Genomic DNA, 21,928 nt, shown 5'->3' with positions numbered 1-21,928 from the left:
CTGCTTTCCTACGCACTTATTTTTTCTTCTAGCAGTTAAATAGGGTTTTTGCATTTGGACTCAGGAAAAGAATCACATGCTCTTTATCCCATAAATGTCGTTGGCTTAACTAATTTTACAACAATAGAGAATGAAATTCTTCCAGGAGGAAAATGAAGCCTCTTGCAGTGTGTATGCCTGAAAATCTGAAAGTTATTTTCCACTTGACTCATAATTTAATTTAATTTGATCTAATACCATACTTAATTAATTTATAGTTGCTACATTTGTGGTAGACAATTATAGTCTGCCTGTATTGTGTTAGGTACAGTCTTTGAAAAAATTGTTGATTGTCTTGGAATGCTAATTTTGGAGTTAAAATCTCAGCATAGATTTGACAAAATCTTGCATAGCTTTCTGTGGGTGCTAAGCCAGCTTGCTGAAAAAGAAGGAAAACCACAATTTTAAGGGAAATCAGTAACACAACAAGGGCAGTAAGAACTCAGTATTTTGTCAGAAAGAAAGTGATCATATTTTTTATTCTTTCCCCATTCTTCTGATTTCAGTCAAAAGCCCATATATTTATGCTTAACTGCTGAATTGTCATCATTCTGTGATGCATGACCTTTGAAATAAACAGTATAGTAATCAAAATTCTCCTGAATATACAGAAACTAGAAGGCTGCTTTTTGTCTTGAATTTTTCTGTGCTGAAACATAATGTTTCAGTTCCATTTTGTTTTTTGTAATAGGGTCCAGGGTTTGTGTTTAAATGGGTGTTGTTCTGCCTTTATATGTCTGACCTATATAATATCATGCCAAAGGAAAGGAGAATGTTTGGGCATGTATTTGGAGAAGCCAAGAAATTTTAATATAATGATGATGTAAACCACAGGTTGGTCTTCTGTTGTGACCTTTGCAGTGTGAGACACTGAATTTTTCTCAAGTTTCTATTTATAGTTCAAATATTACCTTTGTATGAAATTTTCCTCAGAATTTTATAACATAATTGCTGGCATAGATTTTGGCCTCCCCTTGGTTAAGCCTTCTTCAACATAATTTTGAGTTCACATATAGTTTTTAAAAGTCCCCTAATAGTCTAACTGTCCTTTCTGATACTGACTTATGCTCTGTGTGATTTGTAGAGAATGTTCCAGAAGAGCTCCGAGAGCCGTTTTACACAGACCAGTATGACCAGGAGCACATTAAACCACCTGTTGTGAACTTGCTGCTGTCTGCTGAGCTCTACTGTCGCGCTGGGAGCCTTATTCTCAAGAGTGATGCTGCAAAACCACTTCTAGGTCATGATGCTGTTATACAAGCCCTGGCACAAAAAGGCCTTTATGTCACTGACCAAGAAAAGTTGGTGACTGAACGAGATCTTCACAAAAAACCAATTCAGATGGTGAGTGTTCCAAGCTTGTGTGTTGCATCTCTTCTATCCATCTGCGCACTCCCAATACCTACAGATCTGTCTTTTTAGATGCATCTTTATGTTGAAGTACTTTTCACAGGAGTTCAATGGGATTCTTTGCTGGGAAGTTTATAATTGTTTTGGTTTAGGATTTTTTTTTTGTTTCATTAGCTGTCAGGTGTATTTCTTCTGTATTAATGCTAGAATACACCTGTCTTATCTTTGTACTTAGTTAAAATGTTACATTTTTAAATATAGCAGTAACAATATGATCATTTTGATTTCAGTTTTACAGCACTGACTATAAGTGAATATATCTGTGTTGGAAAAGTTTGAAAACATTATTCTAGGGCAGAAATCTGTGGTTAAAATCTTGAAAACAAAGTTTTAATGGCAGGTAATTCAGCCTAATAACATTTAAGAGTCATCTGTTGCACATTAAGTCAATGTAAAACACGCAACAAAAAATATGTCTCTGCTTTATATAACTGCTAATTAAAACATTAGTTCAAGTGATGAATAATGCTATTAGTAAGCTCCTAAGTCTTGGGGTTTCTGCTTTGTTTGGAGCTGAGTTATAAAAAATTACCTGTAAAAAGGATGTCTACATATGTTTGTTTAGCAAATGGCAGTATGATAGAATAAGATGATAATTCACTTAATTAAAAGTGAAATATTTAAAATGTTCACCTTTTTATATTTGTATTTAATGTTTAATATAGAGAATAAATTAAGTAAACAAAGTATTTGTGGTCAGTGACCTGTAGCTGCCTCTAGAATGAAGGTGTGTGGAAATGAATGTAGCTATGGTGATCTTAGAGGTGTTTTCCAATCTAAATAATTCTATGTTTCAAGGGATGAAAAAATTTGCAGGATACTTGCAATACTTGTGGGTGGTTGGGAGTGTTCCTAATGTTCACAGAAGTCAAAGTATTTAAGAAACAAACTTTCTGACTGTTTATGTTTTTGCAGAACTTAATTCTGTTCTTGCTTCTGAAGGAAAATAAGGTTAATGGCTTGCATTTATGAGCCTCTGGTTAATCCATTTGATTCTTTTAATGTGATCCCTGTCTAGAGTAGTTGTAAGAGTCATTTCTTCCCAGAGTTCTCAGTTGAAAAAAAAGTTTGCTAGTTTGGTTTGCTGATGTTTGATTCAGTAATTCATATTGCTTAAAACGCATTTCAGTAGTCATTTTCTATTTCCATGCTTGTGGGGCTGTTTGTGTGTTTTCCCAGTGTTGTTCAGGTATCGTCACCAGGAAGTTATTGACACATGAGAGTTGATGTCCCCAAGTTCCTGCTGTGCCCAGGGCACTCGTGCCCACTCCAGTACCAGTAACAGATGTGAGTGCACTGTTGCTGTTGTCAGTTCACAGCCAGCTGGGCTGTGACAAGGACAGAGAACACAACTGGCTTGGGCAGAAGCACAGCCTTGTCCAAAACAACTGCTACCAAAGAAGTGGCTGTGAAGCTGTAATCTCCATGCTAACATCCCAAGCCCAGGAGTTTTACTTTGTCAAACCATGCTCTTGTTCCTATGCAAGTTCCTATCAGCAGCATTATATTTTAATTGGAAAGTCTCAACCCTTTTCCTTATTATACTGTTAGTAAAGTTGGCAGAGAACTTCAAATCTGGCTGTTGCAATATTGACAGTCTTTTCCCTTGATGCCTTCCAATATTCTTTCCTATTATTCCATATGTCAGTTTCTACAAGTCTTACAAATTTAAATGTATATCCTGTTTTAGAGCATGGAATATTTTTTCTTTTTCAATTATGTAGAACAGAAAGTTTTCATTTGTAATTAACACATATGTTCCTCTGTAGACCAGATTGTGTTAAACCCATGTAAAATTGAGTACTTTAATAGAACATGGTATGATTGTCATTCCCTTTGCTAGCCTGTCTTCCCCAGGAATAGGGGAAAGATGTTAGTGGGTATTTCTTGTTACCTTCTCAGATGTACTGTACTTTCTCTAGCTGAAAAGGGGCGAGTTACAATATAAAATGGAACTATGGAAAGAGATTGGAGTGTGGAATGTTTTAATTTTGCACGTGTATTATAACGTGTGTAGCTGTGGCCAACAGACTTGGAATTCCTTGGACTGGATGTTTGCACAGTGACGTCTGTGGGGCTTAATTGTTGACTTAGTTCCCATGTGACTCTTGAATGAAGCAGGCATTTTGGTCTTCTCTCTGTTAGGTGGAACTTTTCTTGGAAGCCCCTTACAAATTTAAGTCTGCAAAGTCTAGCAAAGGGATGTGCTGCTTTTGCTGGGGTCAGGATAGATGGCACTTGGCCTGTCACTCCCAGCTGACTTAGCTGCATCAGTATCTGACTTGAGAGGCTGCAGATGCTGTGTTTGTGTTTCTGTGTCTGTACATACATGGTGTATGCATGTATACAAATCAGTGCCCTGGTGGAATGGGGTAGGAAAGAGGCACTGGTGAAATTAACCCATGGCAGCAGAGGCTTCTGTTAAAGCCTCCCCTGTGTGCTCTGATTAATTCTTTTTCTCATGTTTGGTTTGTTCACATCTCCTATTTCATTTCTGGTGAAACCAAAAGCTAGGTTATTCAAGTGGTATCTCAATTTCTGTTCTCCATGTATTGCAAGATATTAAAACTTAATTCTGTGTTTATTTTTGTTAACTCTGTGTTTCATAGGATCATCCTGGTTTTAATTTTGGTAGGGGAGCAAAAGAACCAAAGAGCATGTTATTTCTCTTCTGGTTGAAATGTATATGGTCTTGGATCTGCTCGCTAGACTTCAAAGAGTGCAGAAATAGTCTAGAGCTTGGAACTGAAAGTGTTGAACCAAGAACCAGAGTATTTTTCTCCTGGAGATTACACTTCTATATGAAAGGAATTGTCTGATGTTTCAAAAGTTTACATAAGCTATGCTGTAAAAAACTTTGCAAAGATATTTATGTCAGTTGGCAAGTTCCAATTGCATTAAAAAAAAATCTGTCTTCAGCAGGCATCCCCATATGGAAATGCGAGATTTTTTTGACCTGCTATAGAAATCAGAAATAGCATAAGAATTCAGCATGATTCTGATAATAATGCAATAGTTTTCTAATGCTTATGCATAGGTCAGTATTCAAATGAAGCTTAACTTTATTTTCCTATGCTGATTTATTTTTTAAAATTTTGTATTCATAACCCAAACTGACTTAAACCGTCAAATATCAGATACACAAGAGGAAGGCAATTTGGATTTTTTTAATATTTTTTTCTCATATAAGCATTGGATCTCTTTGCTTAAAAAACATATATATATTGCAGGATAAGTCAGAGGAGACTTTTATACAAATTTATCCATTATAACAAGAATTTTGTATTAACTGAGTAATTTATTTTCCATGTCAAATCATTTTACAAGAATTCTGATTTTTAATCAGGCTGGTCACTTGGTATTCATATGGTCGCTTTCAATTTGCTTCAAGTGCAGGGAAGAATAAACAGATTCAGAGAGGAATTAGGAAATGCTTTCCTTCCCTAAAGTCCTTGCAATGCACTTCTGCCGTGTGGGGAAAGGAATAAAAAAATCAGCATCTCAGTTCACTTTGCAGGGAAACTGAAGTTGCATAACTACCCCAGCAGTGGACTTCTGTCCCTAATGTGACAGGGCCAAAACGATCTGAATTTCTAGTTTGAGGAGTAGTAATGTCAAATCTTGAATACTTGTTTAAAACCAGTGTTGTTAGGGGGTGTAGAGATACAGTAATATTACAGACTTTTACCAAATTTGCATCAGAAAAATCTATTTGCCTAAGCTTATTATTGTATATTGATGAAACATGCTTAGCTGACTACAAAAAATAGTTATTAACTTGCAAGTCATTTGAAAATATTTAGTTCTTAAATAAAATTTAGTGACTAGAAAAAGGTTAGTGAATACCTGTATATAAATATCCCAGAAAGAATGCCGTACAAATATTTTTTTATATTTTCAGTGTGGGAAAGTATAAAAGCCATGCTAAGCCTAATATAATCAAAAAGCATTACTTTTGTCAAGAGTTGAATTCTCAATTCAGAAAAATAGTGTTGCAAGAAAGTCAACCAGCTGAGCAGCTAGTTTAAACTTACACCCATGTGTAATTACTGTCATTAATCAAGTAACACCTAAATCCTTCATAAAATTCTACAATTTTCAGCCAAGATGGAAAGGGAATGAGAGGCTCCTGCAAAACCCCAGCAGTAAGTCCATAATAGCTGGTAGGAATCAAATTTGCTGCTTTCTTAATTCTGAGCTATTATTTGTATGGGGTTTAAATATAAAAAGTAGTGTGCTGTCATGCAAGTTGTATATCCATTTATAAGGCTGCAAATTGCCTTCTTCCTTGAAGACATCTTATGAGGAAGTCTGGCAGTGATTTCTCTGTAGCAGTTTGTGAATCTGGACTGTAACTGAGGTATAATTAGGTGTTCCTGTATTAGCTAGTTAGTAGTCATCAGGAGTGCATGTTTTGGGCAAACACTTGTATTTCTTCCAGTCCTGCCCTCGTGGTTTGCAGTGTGGGGGTGTCTCAGAGAGCACAAATGCAGTTTTTTTGAGCATGTAACCTGGAAGTTGGGCTCTATGATCACACCTATGGTAGCCCACTTGCCAAGCCCATTTCCCGGGACTGGAGCAGAGCTGGCTGAAGTGAATCCCCTGAGGAGGGAGCAGAGGTGAGTCCAGGGACCTTTGCACCAGTTTTGCTTTTCTGTTGTGCAGAACTGATTGTGGAGTTAATCCAAGCCAGTGAAACTGCTGTGGAAGGCAGGAGGAGTGGGGATTGCTAGTGCTAGGTGTGTATGTACCCACAGCCAGAACCTGGCTCTCTTTCTGGTTGAGATAACAGACAGTAAGTGGTTAACTCATCCTGCAATCCAGACTTTTGGTCTCCCTGGCAGACTGCATTCACTGGAAATGACAGTGCCTTTCATCAGCAGTGTTTCTCCTTGAGGAAGGGCTGCAGCAGCTCACCCGGTTACTTGCAGCTACATGCTGCCGTCTCTGCACTCCCAGGCTCTACAGCTCCTTTAACTCCACTCTGGAAAGCAGCACAACATGTACTAAGAACTTCACAGAGCAAAGTAAGATGTGGTTTCTGCCCTGAAGAATTTTTTTGTCTGGTTTTAGGCATGATGCAACAAGTTTCCATTCCATGCTATTGTAAATTAGATATTAGATGAAGACATATAAAAAGAATTTGCTGTTACTTGACTTAAACCCATAGACACTGTAATTTGTTAGTTAAAGCATCAGATTCTAACTGCCTTGTGATATATCTTTGATAGTTGTATGTTTCATAGAAGATTAAAATAATAAGCAAATATAGTGGTGAAATAGAACCTGAGTTCAGTGAGTCTGATGTGTTGAGTAGGACCAGTCTGCTGGGGGTTTGGGCTGGGAAAATGTAATCTTTAGAGGTTCCATATTTTTTGTTCCATTTCTAGTCTCATCTCTTCACATGCATTCCTCATAAGGTTCTCATTTGCTTGACAATAGGGATCAAGTATTTTTGCTGGATTCACTGTGTCAAATACACCATCCCACTCCAGTCAGCACTGCAGTAGCACCTGCTTGCCACAGCGGTGTTGTACCAGGCTCTCTCACACACAGGGTGCCAGTTCACTCTGGGCCACAGGAACTGCTGCAGCTCTCCCAGATTCATTCTGCACGTACCATTTTAACACAGGACTTCATGTCCTATTAGCTTTTTTTCAAGCAATTTTTGTTGACTCATAGCCTGGGTATTTTGTTTTGCTTGCTGCTTGTATTTAATTATGTTTTTCTTGTATGTAGAAAATGCTTTTTTTTGTGTCTTGGGCAGTGTCTTGGGATGTTTTCTGCAGTATGTTTGTCTAGAATTTAGTGGGTGCCAAACATGCAGGTTATCAGTGTAAGTTATAGTAGGATTTGTTGTACTTCTGTATATCAGCATCAGAAATTTGTGGAAGACTTAGATAACCACAGAGGCCTCTGCAACATTCTTTAGGTTTTCATGGAATGCTGTCTGCTCAACTTGTGCACCAAGTGTGGCAACTAATGTGAAAGGTAGCAAAGCTACTGACACCAAAATTGTCTATAAAGAATACAAGGAGGGATGCTTTCCTGGTCCTTTTCAGCAGCTCTGATGCTAAAAACCCTAAGGCTTTATACGATTTCTCTAGCTTTAATTTTAGTTGTTGTTGTTTTGTGTGTGTGTTTTTGGGTTTTTTTTTTTAGTCCATCCTTAATTTCAGTACAAAAATCTATGTGGTGTTTTGGTCTTAGGGTTCAGCACTGTAGCTGGCATTTCAAACTTGGATTACTAAGAATTCTTACCTAGAAGGTAACTAAATCTGATTGTTCTTTTTAACAGTTCTTGTAGGGTTTATTTCAGTTGTGCAGAGCTATTGAATAAACTATGCCCCTTGTATTGCCTTGAAAGTGCTTTCTCAGAACTACCATAAAATCCCTGATGGATACAGATGTTTACAGAGCTGTCCTTATACTGGCCTTTGCCAGTTGAAAGTAGTAGGAAATATTTAGAAATAGCAGCACATCATGCTTAGTCTAATGTAAAATTGTGGTAACTACATTTAATCTTTTGCTAAAATGAGGAGAGAATATTGCAATATGTCTTCCAAACGAGATACATGATCTACTAAATAATGGAATAATGACAGGAAATTAAATGAACCTCAAGAGAAGGTAGTACCTTCCAAAGTCTAGCCTCATGCCTATCCTGAGAAGATAATGCAATGCATTATTATTTTCTGTTGTCTGTCTTGTTCACTTCCTTGCAAAATAGTTGTTCTTCTGCCTTGAACACACTCAAGATTCGAATCAAAGAGCTTCTGATTGTGTTCTTAGTTATTATTCCATCTTGTGATGCTTTTAACCTGCGGGGGAGAGAGAGGTGGAGAAGAAGGAGTGATGGTGGTGATTTAATTTAAAAACCCAAAACAACCACCTGAGAGCATACCAAAATTCACTTCTGAAGCACAAAAAGAAAACCAGTTAAAAGGAGGAATAAATTATGAAAGAAATATGTCATGAATTAAGCCCATCAAGAATGCCAGATACCATGTATAAAAAGCTTTCTAAAAAGGTCAGGAAGTATTTTCATTAACCTTGAAAGAAGGTCTATTTTGTTAAACACAATTTAAGAACATTTTCTTCCTGTTTCAATAGCACTGTTATGTAGTGTGGTTTGGCTTTTGGCTGTTGGTTTGCTGCTGTGAACTTTCTTTGTGTCTTTAAATATCTAAAAAAGTTTATTTAAATAAATGTTTAGGAATGGTCTTACTTCTGGGTTAAGTATATTTTGGAGCACATGTAACTGAGCTATTAGGAAAAGATGTATCTGTGAATTGTTTTACAGACTAGCTAGAAGGAATTTCTTCATCAGTTTGTTTGAATCATGGTAAAGAAGAGAAATCCCTTGTACTGGCTAGCACAAAGCTAAAAATCTTACATGGTTGTAGCAGGCAGTTGAAGAGCACTGCTTTCTTCCTATTATGGAAAATAGTGAGCAGCTTTTAGCAGGAGGTGTGGGTCAGTCATGTAAACATAAGGAGAGCTTCACTACCAGCTCTGTGTAGTACATACACACAGCAACAAGGGGACAAAACCACACTGACTGTTGAAGGAATACAGTTTGTACTCCCCAAAATGCAGCAGCTGCTCCAGTCTAGTACAAAAGAACATTTTGAGTCTGCATTTGTTAATCTGCACACATAATCCTGGCAATCTGCCTGCCTTTATCAGCAGAGAACACACTCTGTCATCACAGTAGATGTATCATAACAAAATCTTTGTTCTTACAAACTCCATGGAATTTAACATTATGAGATTTTCTTTTCCTGAGATAGAATGAACAAAATATCTTAAGGCTCCATAGTATATCTATTCTTCTTGTGTGACAGTTAGGGAAATGCTGTAAATAACCATGTATGTCCGTTGTTTATAGGAACTGGTAGGTTTATAGGAACAAGTAAAAAATTGTCTTACCTTGCAGACATGTATCTCCAAATCAGCCAAAGTAAAATCCAGTAGGATTTGTCCTATGTAAATAAAACAAGATTTACATTAAAAGATTATCTGATAGCTTGTTGAATAGTTTAAGTTTGAAATTGACTATAGTAGTGCTCTGTAGGAAACTGACTATCTAGCATAAATGTAGATGTTCGTTTTTCCCTCTTGTATCAAAAGGCCATGAGGAAGGATATCTCCCAGTATATTTCTTTGCTTTCTCAAACCATGAGTCTAAGACCAGTGGAAAAATTAGTAAAGTGTATGTTAGAGAGAAATCCTGCAGCTTTATGATTTTAGAATAATGGAAAAAGTTATGTTTAGCACAATTTATATAGTCATCTAGCAGTAGCCAGAGATCCAAATCATCAGCTGTCAAGACTGATGACATCCCTCTAAAGCTGAAATGGCAAGAGCTTTCATAAGATCTAAGTTGGGTGTTTGGAATAGAATTTAGAAGACACAGCAACAATATTTATGATATAAGTATATATACAATGTGAAGTATGTGTTGAAATTCTTTTAACTGTTTGGTTTCATAAAGTGGCAGGCTAAAAATATTATGGTCTTTAAAGAAGAAAATTACAAGAAAAACAGAGAATATGTAGATATTGGGTAAGCATGTAATGGGCTAACAGATTAATTTTGCATGATGCACTTATGAAATATATATAGTATGTAATATGCAATCTCATTATATAGGAACATGTTTGTTAAATATGAAACTGATGTATCTGCTACATTATTAAAGGATACTCATATATTGAAGTAAAGTGCAGTAAGTGGTATTTAGGCAACAAACCACTGCAGTAGGTGCCACTTAGGTGCAGTTGAAGGATAGATGGCATTTTCTCCCTGTTTGTCAACAGCATTTATTCAAAGGTGTAGTTACAGAAGTTGTACCACCTCACTCTTTTTCTACTGATGCTGGCCTGCTGACGTGCAAATTATAAATTCATTCCTGGGGTTCTGGGGTAAGGGGGGCTTTATTTTGCCATATCACTGCCAGAAGAACTCTGCCATCAGAAAGAAATTTAAGGAAAAGGAGACTTTCTAAAATCTATTATGCAGTATCAAGTCCTTAATTTCTACTGTGCCTGTGTGAACATGAGCAGTTTATTCCCTTCCTTTTTGTAGCAGCTCTTTTACGTGTGGGCAGGTAAAGTCTCTCAGGCCCTTTGTTCCCCGAACCTTTTCTTCCTTCCAGGCACCCTCCATTTCATGGCTTTCTTGCCAGGTTGTGCTGGAAACTGGACCCAGGATTCCAACTGACCTTGTCAAGGCTTGTAGGGCACGTGGCTTGTGGGGTGTTTTTGTGAGCAGGAGCCTGCAGGTGACCCATGTGTGTGTCAGCTGCCTGTCCTGCAGTGACATTACCTGTTCAGGTGGTGACAATCTCTAACCTCACACTGTGCCTACTGACCAGCAATTTACTTATGTGTTCTCTCCTTCAGTGCAAAAGGTTAATACAGACTTTTTTCTGCCTCTCTTCTCTGTCATATGAAGATTAATTTGGAACTGATTATACCATATGTTGCTGAAACAGGCTTTGGTGGAAAATACCCTGCACTTGAGTTCCCTTCTTAAGGGCACTCTGTGAGGTAATAAACATTTGTAAAAGCTTCCTGGTCTATTAGACAGAATTGTGTAAATCCCACTGGTATGTTTCTGGGGCATTGCCTTGCCAAGACAGCCAATTCACTTTGAAGCCTGGACTGAAAAAAAAGGTTAGAGTGAATTACAGGACTCTGCCAGTTACATCCTATTGCATAAAAGGGAAACAATGAAATGGACAGAAGGTTGGTGGAAAGAAAATTAACTTCACAATTATAAATGTTTTACTTTTTTGTATGTGTCTTTTCCTAACTTCTTAACTTCCCTGCTCCCAAAAGCAAAACCAAACCATCTAATGGTACTTACAATTCACTGTAAAGACAGCTGTGTGTATATGAGGTTAAAAATAATGTTGTGATTGCCTATAGAAAGATTGGAAATTAATGTAGTTCAGTATATCATTTTGTCAGGGAAGTCTCATAACTTCTGTGTTGATAAATTCTTTATGGTAAGATGTATCTTATAAGGTAGATAGATAATTGCAAAGGATGAATTTATTCCAACTCCTGCTTTTAGCTTTTCTCTAGCAACAGGAAGAAATACAAACTTATGCAGTTGGGGAATAAATAGCATGGTAATACTGAAGTTGATAAAGAAATATGTATACATGCTACCAAAGAACTGCTGGAGAGAAGCAAATCCTGATTCTCAAAGTATGATGCATATGTATGGAAATTCTTATTTTTCCAGGTCAAAGCTTTGGGGGGAAAAAGCCCCAATCCTCCTAAAGTACTATGTACTTTCAGCAGCAGCAGCAGAAATACTCCTATGCCTCTAAGCACTGAGGGATAACTTATCTGGTTTTCCCAGAACATTGGGAGCTGAGAACTTATGTAATAGGCTACATATACCTTGGTATTATTGGCTTGTACTGCTTGTGGGAGAAGGAGAGGGATAATGCAGCCTTGCTTGTTCTAACAAGATCTAATGACTTAACACATTTATGCTTTTATCATATCTATGGCTATAGTGTCAATTAATTTAGGTTCCTTTTCTTAAACAACTTTAAAATTTCCTTTATTTCCTATCAGAGAAGGCAGTACCTTTCTGATTATTGTAGCTTGCCTTTTTTGAGCTAAAAGTCCCCCATTTCTGTGGGACTTTTTTCTTACCCTACCAAATTTAGAGAGGGAACTGATTACTCCTGTCATTAATTTTCCCACAAATTTTGCCTTCTCTTTAACCCTGATCAGTGATGAGTTTTCCTTCCAGGTCACTGGTAAAAATAGTAAGAGATGGTGAGCTGATAACTCATTCATGTGGTGTTTCTTGAAAAATTCACCAATTCATTGCTGATTCTATGCTCAGGGCTGCACTCTAAATCAGTTTAATGTATCCAGCATTAAGAAGTCTCTCTAATCAAAATGTTTTAGTATTAAGTTCGATGCCTTACACTTATAATAAGTCTTGCACTTTTCACTTATATTTACACATGAATTTAGAGAGTGGCTTGTATTCTGTTAGTTCATGTTTAAATTGGCATGTGTTCATTTATCATACATAAATCAACCTGCTTGTTGACTCTGAAATTATTTTACATGAGATCAGAAGAAGTATTTGGGGCATTAAAATTATTTGTATTGTCTGTTGACTCTCAAAAAAAAAATCCGTTGTTTCGTGTCTTCTAATCTTTTGGAATGTCCCCAGTGTTCTTACACTTATTGGAAGAATAGCTCAATGTGTACAGATTACTCCTCTTTAATCCTTTTGTGGTTTTAAAAGCATGGCATTTTTCCCTGTTTGCTCTACACTGAGATGAAGATTTAGGTTAAGCATGAAATTGGCAGACTTGCAGATAATCCAAAGACTATCAAAAATTAATATATTTTCTAGAAGACTGAATTAGAACTCCCTTTTCAAAAGGGGAAATACATGACTAGTGTGAGCTTGCAGGTCAGTATGTTAACTCCTAGCAAAACTGAGATATTTCTCTGTAGGCCAGTATTTCCCACCCTGTCCTCAGTCATCAAAGAAAGGAGCTACAAGCTGGCTTTTTAAGGCTGAAACCTTGCACAGCAGCACAAAAGCCTGTCAGCACTTAGGTGGTTTAAAAAGGGGCTGTGTTTAGTGGTATAACTGCATGTCTCTCCTGCCACTTACATCACTTTTTCCCTGTATGAAGAAGCTCTTGGTTCATATTTGCTTTTAACTAATGTAAGCTGCCATCTTGATGACTAAATTAAGGATAAATCATGCAAGACTGCTTTCATATTACTCTAAAATATATTCTGTTTTGACCATATTGTCCCTTGTGTTGTCTTGTCCAAATCATAGTCTTCTAGATGGTGGTTTGTGGTTTTTTCCTGGCAGTTATTTTATCTAGAAAAATACCTACCATTCTTCCAGTACAACCACTGACTAATTTTTCCTTTTAGTTTTCCTGATGGCACATACTGCTGATTTTTCATTCTTTGCATTGCTTCTGTACCTTTCCCAAATCTTCTTTGAAAAGAATTTAAAATATGATCTGAATTTGCAAGTTTAATCCTAGTCCAATGACGTTTTGGTTTTGTCTTTTGTTCTACTTAGGGATGGCCTATATCTCTCTTCAGCTGGTTATTTATTTTACAAATTCTTTCTTGTACAAGTTCTTACAAGCATATTGGAGATAGCTGCTGGACTAGAGGGGAGTGAGCCAAATTCACTCCTTTGCCAAAGGGAAGGCTGAAGTGCCGACCAAATAGCTGTGGACTCTGATGAGCTTCCTTCCTGAGGCAGCACATACTGAGAATAGTTCAAGGAGGCCTTCAGGATGCAGGTCTGAGGAAAAAATGTGAGAGATTAGAGGGTCTAGGAGAGGAACGGGATTTCAAGGGGACTTGGAGTGATGGCTGGGTGAGAGAGGAAGGAAGTTTCTCCAGAGGCTGGAGCTCAGAGTTCATCAATTCACCAAGCATCACTGATATAGAACGACTTCTTCCCACTCTGCACCTTCTTGTTACTAAAAGATAATCACAGCCAAGTGCCTGGAGGTGTTTCCCCAAAGTGCTTCTGTTATTCTTTAAAAAGGACATCATCAATCTGTGACAATCACAATAAAGCAGAGACTTCCAGATCTGTGTGTAGGCATGATGTGATAAAGCCTTATTGCTGGGAATATCTTCTTCCAGAATGGGGATAATTTTTTCTCCCACAGTGTAACTCCCACCACTCTTCCTCTACTTCTTGCAACAGCATCAGGATACATGGTGCTTTACAGATTAAAATAATACACTGTTAATTTGTTGGCAACTAGACATGCCATTATCTCCTACTTTTTTGTCGTAATTTTTGGCAGCAAAATAATGGATTTATATTGGAGCAGGAAAAAACTGAAGAAAAGTATTGGGACAACACTGAACTTTCAATTGAACTTTTTATATTATTTAACTTCTATACTTGCTGCTGTGAAAAAGCATGCTACAGTAGGCTTATATTTACAGAAACTGTTTTGCATTCTTTTACATATTTCAGATGCCTTTTTAGAGGATGCAATTAATTGCATTCGCATAAGCAGTTTGAACATTATATATATATATGTAAAGATGAATGAAGGTTTGAGGTGAAAGTGCAAAGCTTGGTGGGTCACTTGTTTTCCCCTGTCATGAATGTCAGAATGCAGTACATAGTGCTTAAGGTAGGGCTGCTTACTATTTCAGTGAAATGTTTATTAAATTAATCAAATGCAGGAAAAAATGTGGAGGCTGAGTGAGAAGACTATAAAAGCAGGTCTATATATGTATCTATTAATTATTTATTTATGTGAAAGAATTGTTTGTCTTTATCTCTCCTAGCAGCATGTTTTATCATAAGTATAGAGCATTACATTTGTATATATGAATGCATTCAGTACTAGACAGTGCATTCTTTATCAGTAATTAGAAGGGAATTTAATTTGTTTCATCCAGTGTCTTGTCGAAATACCAGGATGTAATGGCAACTTTTAATGTTGGATCAGGCAACAGAGGAATGAAAAGGTCGTAATATATACACATAAAATATAAAGAGCTGAACAGGACTTGTTAAGCAAATGGCTGGTGTTTGTAAAGGTTGATTTTTCTATAAAACTGATCTGTTTAAAAACCCAATTTTTAATACTGATATTAGTATCTGTAGAAACAAAATTGAGGATATTATTTATATATTTAACTGTGCATGAACAAAAGTTTAAAAAAATTACTGGTAGCACCAAACACTGGAAAGCTGGGAAAAGCCAAAGTGGCATCTTCGTTCGCAGTCTTGGAACTGTCTTCATTTGCAAAAGCATGGCTTTAGTCTCTAAATGTGACAGGCTGTCTTGTTCATATCTCAAAGGGATAATGCTGTTTGAATGACAGATTCATTCTCATTTAGGCCTGTTGCAAACATCATTTGCTGTGTGTATTCAAAGCCACTCCGACATCTCATTCCTATAGACATATTGGTCTGTAAATGTGGGTATGTAAACAAACGTGAGAGTTACTGAGCCAGATCTACAAGAAGGGAAATAAGACATTTAGAATGTAGAGTTAGGATGAAGACAGTATTCAAAATAACTTCTATAGTCAGTCATTGATAAAGCTCACATTGCCAAAAGAATCTGTAGTTTATGTAAAGAGAATCCCAATATAGTAAGTTAGGGATCAATTCAAAATTCATTGCAGAGGTCATGTTAATCAATTATAGAAGTATTTTAAAGAGTACCCAAGTAAAAAGTTTGAAGAACACTACTACCATGCCCTTCCTTATTTTGCACCATTTCATCATTGTAGCTTTCAGGTAGTGTGGTATTCACATTCTCTGAACAGAAAGAGACATAATTCTCTTCCCCAGGATTTTCCCTGGGGAAGGCAGTGAGAAACTCAGAGAAGAAGAGAAAACAATTCTTATCTCTACTCACTGCTCCTGTTGTTTGGGACATGTGGAATGTGTTATGGAGATTGTGGATTGTGTTATGGAGAGTGATTTGTTAATTGAGCAGGGTTGATTGGATTGATTGGCCAGTTGGGTCAAAGCTGTCCTGACTGTCTCCAGGCAGTCATGGGTTTTCAGTAGTATCTCTTTAGTATAGTTATTATATAGTATTAGTGTGATATAATGTAGCTTAATAAATCATTTGTTCAGCCTCCTGAATCATGGAGTCAGAGCACTGAGTTGTTCCCTGGCTGGGGGCACCCTGCATTGATAAGGTAAGTCAGTGTGGCTCTGGAATGGGGGTGTGAGCAGCCCCTCTCTTCCCAGGGCCTCCTGCTGCAGCCTGTCCCAGCAGCCAGCACGCTGTGCTGCTCGGCCTGCCTGAGGCACAGAGCTGGGAGCACCCTTCCTGCTGGGGGGCTGCACATCCTGCCATGGCACAAGGGACTTGCAGGCTGTAACGAAAGGAAAGGAGTGAGGGATGTTCATGTTCCTCTTGTCTCTAGTAGCTGCTCTGCTTGAGCCTCTCTGTGCTTCTTCTCTGGACATGCAAAACTGATTTTGTTTTGTCTTGGTTTTTCTTCAGTATGGGCGGCTTGTATTAAGCATTTACTTTGGTTTGGATTTGATAATGCCTTTTGAACTATCCAAATGATGTAGCAAGTATTACACCATACACTCTTTGATGGTTAGTATTTATTTTGCATCCAAGTGCAAAGAGGATGGATGGGAAGAGTTCCAGACACAACAGAAAGTATGGGTACTAATGTGAATATTCGTGACAGTTTATCCTAATAGTTTTTGTATTTGTCCTTTTTCTTTGCAGGAATGTGAACATATAAAATTGTCTTTCTGAAGTTAAACTTTATTTAAGTGAAGATTACAGGTACATGTGTGATTGTTCTCCATCAATAGCTATAAGATTGTGAAGTACTTCTTCACTCATGAGATAGCCCAGATCTATACCTACACCTTCAATCTGTCATGGGGTAATAAAATAATGAATTAAATCCATATATCCACTGTAGCTGCATTATATACACAGAGTACACATTATTTACTGGAAGCTAAAATACCACAGAGCCATTTGTTCAGGGAGAAACCAGGTGTACATTCTCCTGTAGGCTTGACATTTCTCTAGCCTGGGTTCGTTCTTGGGCCTTTACAGTACCTCTTACCTTGCTTGATGTGTGTCCATATGTATCCAACACAGAACTTGAAATAATCATAATTTGGAATACATCTGAAAATAGCAACTGTTCTGTGTCTAAGTATGAATAATTAACATTTCTAAGCAAACCCTAAATTAGCTAAACTAGGTTTTGAAGTACATTTTAAAATATTGACAAATTTTCATGTTTAATATAAAGTGCTGCATGGTCTTTCGTATCTATAATGTGTTAATGTGTACTGTAAGAATTTTCCTTGGCAATATTGCTTACTGGTTTGGGCTTGTCATATGTCTGGATGATCAGGTAGATACTGAAATATATCCTGCCTGTTAGCTGTGACCAATAGTACAGGTCCTGTGATATTTCTTCTTCTTCAGTGAGAACTGCATACCAGCTTTTCTAATAGTGCCCATTCCATCTTGTTCTATCACAGTATTGATTTTTTTTCTTTTTCACATACTACAGATTGACTTGCCTATGCAGACAGCCAGCTTTTTATGTTTGATAAAATTTTCCTTTGGGTATTTTAGGTAGCATAAGTTACAGATACTGCCTGCAATTCTGAAATAACACGCTTGAAGCCAATGATTTTAAATTGATTGCTGAAATGTCCCATAATGTGTCTCACATGTAGTTCAGCCAAGTTTCGCAGTAATCGTCCTTTCCCATTTACGGATTATGGGATTTCAGAGTTTGGATGCTTGAAAAGAAAGAACAGATGTCAGGCAATTTCTAATTTTAATGAGAAGGAGGTTTGGAAAAAACCCAAACAACCCACAGACATGAAACATGGAGCAAAATAAGGCATTTAGAAATTAAGAAAAAAATTGAAAACAACAATTTCTACTTTTCTTTGCTTTACTCAGTCCAGTCAGAACAGCCATCAATTAAGTCCTTGCAGCAGTACCTCTCCAGGGATTTTGGTCTGGCTTGATGTCATTCCTTAATGCTTATACCAGCTTCTTTTCCACCTCATCAAAAATCCCTGTTTTCAGTTCTTCCAAACATTCAACAGCCAAACTGCCCAGCAGAGATTTTTGTTCAGTGGTTTTACACTTTTGGCTGATGAAACAATGCTGAGAATCAATGGAACTGCCTGAATCTTGCACGGGGCCTGCACTGATCCTTGCGTGGCACTGTGAGTACAATTCATGTTTACAGCTGGTGGTCACTGAATCCATTGTTTAAGGACAGCTATAAAATACTTCCCAGCTCCTTCCCTCCGTTCATCTTCTCCCTTCTTTCCAATTACCAAGGTGAGGTTTGTGTATGGGGCTCACTGCTTTTGCCAAAGGAGAGGTTTCATCTTGTGAAGGGCTTGTGTGGTTTCTGGCCAGCATGCAATGACATATCTTCTGCTTGTAGCACAAGGTTTCAGATAATACTGTTGGTATTTATTCTTTATTCTTGTAAGCAAAGAAAATACTTACAATCTAGTTATTGCTATCTTAAGTAATTATTTGGAAAAGAAAAGGATGGGAGTTAGCAGTTTTCCCATTTCTGCCTTGTGATTTTCTCTTCAGCTGGTTTCTCCATTTTGTTTCATTTATCACCATGCTCTTTTACTCAGCTTGCCTTAGTTGGGGAGAATAGGAGGAGGGATATTTTGCCTAAGAAAATGATTGTTTACTACAATGTGAATAAGTTACTGCTGCAGCTGACTTCACTTTTTCAAGAGCTACTAATTATGCAACACGTCCTGGAATAATAACCTTATAAACCAAAAATGCATGAGGAATGAGAACATGATTGTGTGGTTTATTGTTTTAATCTTTAAAAAACTTAAGAACTGGCAGTTATTTCATTGCCAAAGAGAGGTGGAGGAAGGAGACTTTCCAATTCATTTCCATGCCCTGGAATTGCTGGTTCACAAACAGATACTTGTGAAGGATGAGAATGGGCACTGTTTACCTTGCTCGCCACTTAACTAAGAAGTAGCCTGTGATTCACAGTGGTCTCCCGTTCTGTATTAATTCTTTGGGTAAAACATTTTAATATTTTCTGTGCATAGGCTACAAGCTAATTTCCTATTTCATTTTTCAGAAGAAAGTTTTCTTTAAGAAATTGTACCTGAAGATGATATCATATTGATAACCACTTTTCATGCCTTTACCAAAGGAACTTTCAAGAAAAGCTTTCGTTACTATGTCATCAACCTTCCCAATTTTGTGAAACACTGATAGGAAGACAATCCACTGCCTTATTAGTATTCTGCTTGAATTTCAGATTTTTTTAAAGTAGTGATAGTTGGCAACTGCAGTCCTTCTTGTAGGTATGCTGTCCTCAGCACAGCTCTTTCCTGGGTACCAATCTGCTCCTGTTGGTCTGCAGCAGTTCCTGGTGCAGACAGAGCCTGGCTATGACCCTGTGCTTAGCAGAAGCTTATAGTGATGGAGACTACTGCCAGATGTCCTGCAAAAATCTGCTGCAGTAGATGAAGTGGACATCCTCGGTCCAAGTAATCTATTAAAAAGGATTATTGGTATAGCATGATCTCTATGAAGGCACACAGATTGCTCTTTCTTAAGAATCAAGTGTATTCCTTAGTACAGTTGCTTTGAACAATGAAAGAACAGATCTTAAAGTTTACAGTAAAGCAATTGTTTTGCACCTGTGTGTGCATATGTAGGAGTCTTTCTCTGAAGAACCCATACTCTACTTCAGAGGTTCAAGATCTGACCTAAAGTTTGGTATTTAGTCCAGATTAACCAAACAAGTGGAAACACTTTTGAATATGTTTATTGGAACAATCATTAAGTACCTTTCCTACTTCTGCTATAACATCACTGTAGGCCATATCCTTGTTTAGCAGCCACTGCTGGGGCTGGCCTGTCCTAATGCTTTAATAAGTAGATGAAAAAATGTTGGTCAGCTGTCTGATTTAGTAATGCTATTAGTCAGCAGCTTGTCACTTGCAAGGTTTTACTACATTAACAGCCGTAGAGAAACAGATTTCTTGTGATCAGTATAATTTTGTGTGTCTCTTTTAATTATTTAATGCTGCTGATAGGGTTCATTTAAAGGAGTAGACAAGGAAATTTCTTTTGACCTTGGCTGTTATTTTAGCAGAAAATTTTTGCCCAGGTCAGTTTCCCTCTCATGTCTGACTGTGCTGTGTTATGGTCTGTAAATGTGGTATTCTTAAAAACCTTTGAAAAAAAGGCCAAATAACTCCTATCCTTAATGTAATTGCCATTACAGTAATGAATGTGATGACCTTCTTTCTTTGCCCTTGTATGGTTAATAAAGAAACAGCAAGGAAATTATCAGGAGCCTGTTCATATGCAAATGCAGGAAGATTTCATATTATGTTCTCACATAAAAATTGAAAGTAGTTTTCTTCTTTTTGAAGATAGCATGTTGAAATGAACATACATGTTTTGATTTCTTAAGCCAATATTTTGCTAGATTACCAAAGAAAGCTAAGCCTAACAAAGATTCTCATGTTTAAAATAGGCTTTTGTGTATCAGCAATTTAACAAAAACCACAGAAGCTTTTTGGAGGTTCTTCAGCAGCAGTTTTGTAAAAATATGGTGATATTTGACATGTGACAGAATGAAGCTGTCCCTAGGTCTTGGATGCTTACATGTCAGAGGCATTAAGCCTCTTCAATACTACATTTTTTTTCTGTATCTAAGGTGCTGAATAATACACATTTCCTCCATACATTATAAATATACAAATTTGGACCAAGAAGGATGGTAACTCTCAAAAACAAAGAGGGATTTTGCAACAAAACATCCCAAATATCTTGTTTATAACTGAAGTTGTTCTTAAAATGCCTTCCTGGAGAATTTAAGTCTGTATTTCCAGTTTTATATTGTGACAAGTGTCTCACACAAGTTCCAGCTGGGAGGCACATTTCCTGAGGAAACTGAGTAGAATGTAGCAGCTAAAAACATACCCTGGCAGGCCAATCCCAGAACTGTGTGGAATTCATTTGGAGATTCCCATTGATAATTTGGCCCTACTTTGATCCTTATTTAGTTGCAGAAGTGAGGGAAGAACCGCAGATAACTTGATCTCCTCTCTTGTAGAAAAGCAGTATTTTTTGTTTACTTTTTTTAGAAACATAATGATATGGAGAGTTCAGTTCCTGAAACAGATTAATTGAACAAACCAGTGTATTGCACTATTCATCACTGCAATTAAAGCATCATTAGTACTATATGCAGAAAAGCTCATTGTTACAATTCAGTTCATCAGAAACCAAGGCTGTAGATTTGTTAAATGTTCAGAATTACATGAAATATCATGCTCAGTATTACTTTAGGTGTTTTTTTAATAGTAAATTACTGTTGTAATATCAAGTTCATTGTGTGCCTTTTATCAAATGAGCATTTTACATTCATTCAAGTCTTTAAACCTTCTGAGGATTGTGAGATAAAGGGTGTGAATAACTAAAACTGAAATGCAGGTAAGTCAGAAAGAATGTGATATCAGTTACCTGGGCTAAAATGCTGCCATTCAGAGCTGGCTGTCAATATTTAACTGTCAAACAGATGAACTAGTAGTGTGTGCTGTAAAGTTTCAGCAGTAGTCTGCTCTGACCCCAGACCGAGCTGTGGCTCAGGGAGGCTTTGTCAGTGGGGCTTGCAGGATACTGAGGCTCAGTGCCAGGCTTCATGCACTGGAGAAGACATCCCTGTTTCCTTTCCCAGTCTCATCTCCATGGATTAATGCCTCAGCCCTACACATTAATTTTATTTTGGGGCCTTCGCCTTTTTCTCTTTGCCGAACTTCCCTTCTTACGTACTTCTATACAATAGAACCCAGCCTGTCACCCAACCCTGAACTCTTCACCCCAAGTTCTGTAGAAATCTGCCTTGTCTTGCCACTGCTCCTCCTTGTCCGTGAGGAAGGGGTA

General features: G+C 37.4%; 1 protein-coding gene across 1 annotated transcript in view; it reads left to right on the top strand.

The window, feature by feature from the left end:
* Nucleotides 1-21,928, top strand: part of CAMSAP2 (calmodulin regulated spectrin associated protein family member 2) — a 76,824-nt gene that overhangs the window by 11,697 nt on the left and 43,199 nt on the right. Inside the window, 1 exon segment of the mRNA XM_031059192.1 lies at nt 1,124-1,383. Coding sequence (XP_030915052.1) covers nt 1,124-1,383 — 260 coding nt within the window.

Source organism: Geospiza fortis, unplaced genomic scaffold, assembly GCF_000277835.1.
Source record: "Geospiza fortis unplaced genomic scaffold, GeoFor_1.0 scaffold229, whole genome shotgun sequence".
Lineage (NCBI taxonomy): Eukaryota > Metazoa > Chordata > Aves > Passeriformes > Thraupidae > Geospiza > Geospiza fortis.
This window is presented reverse-complemented; position numbering and strand designations above follow the sequence as displayed.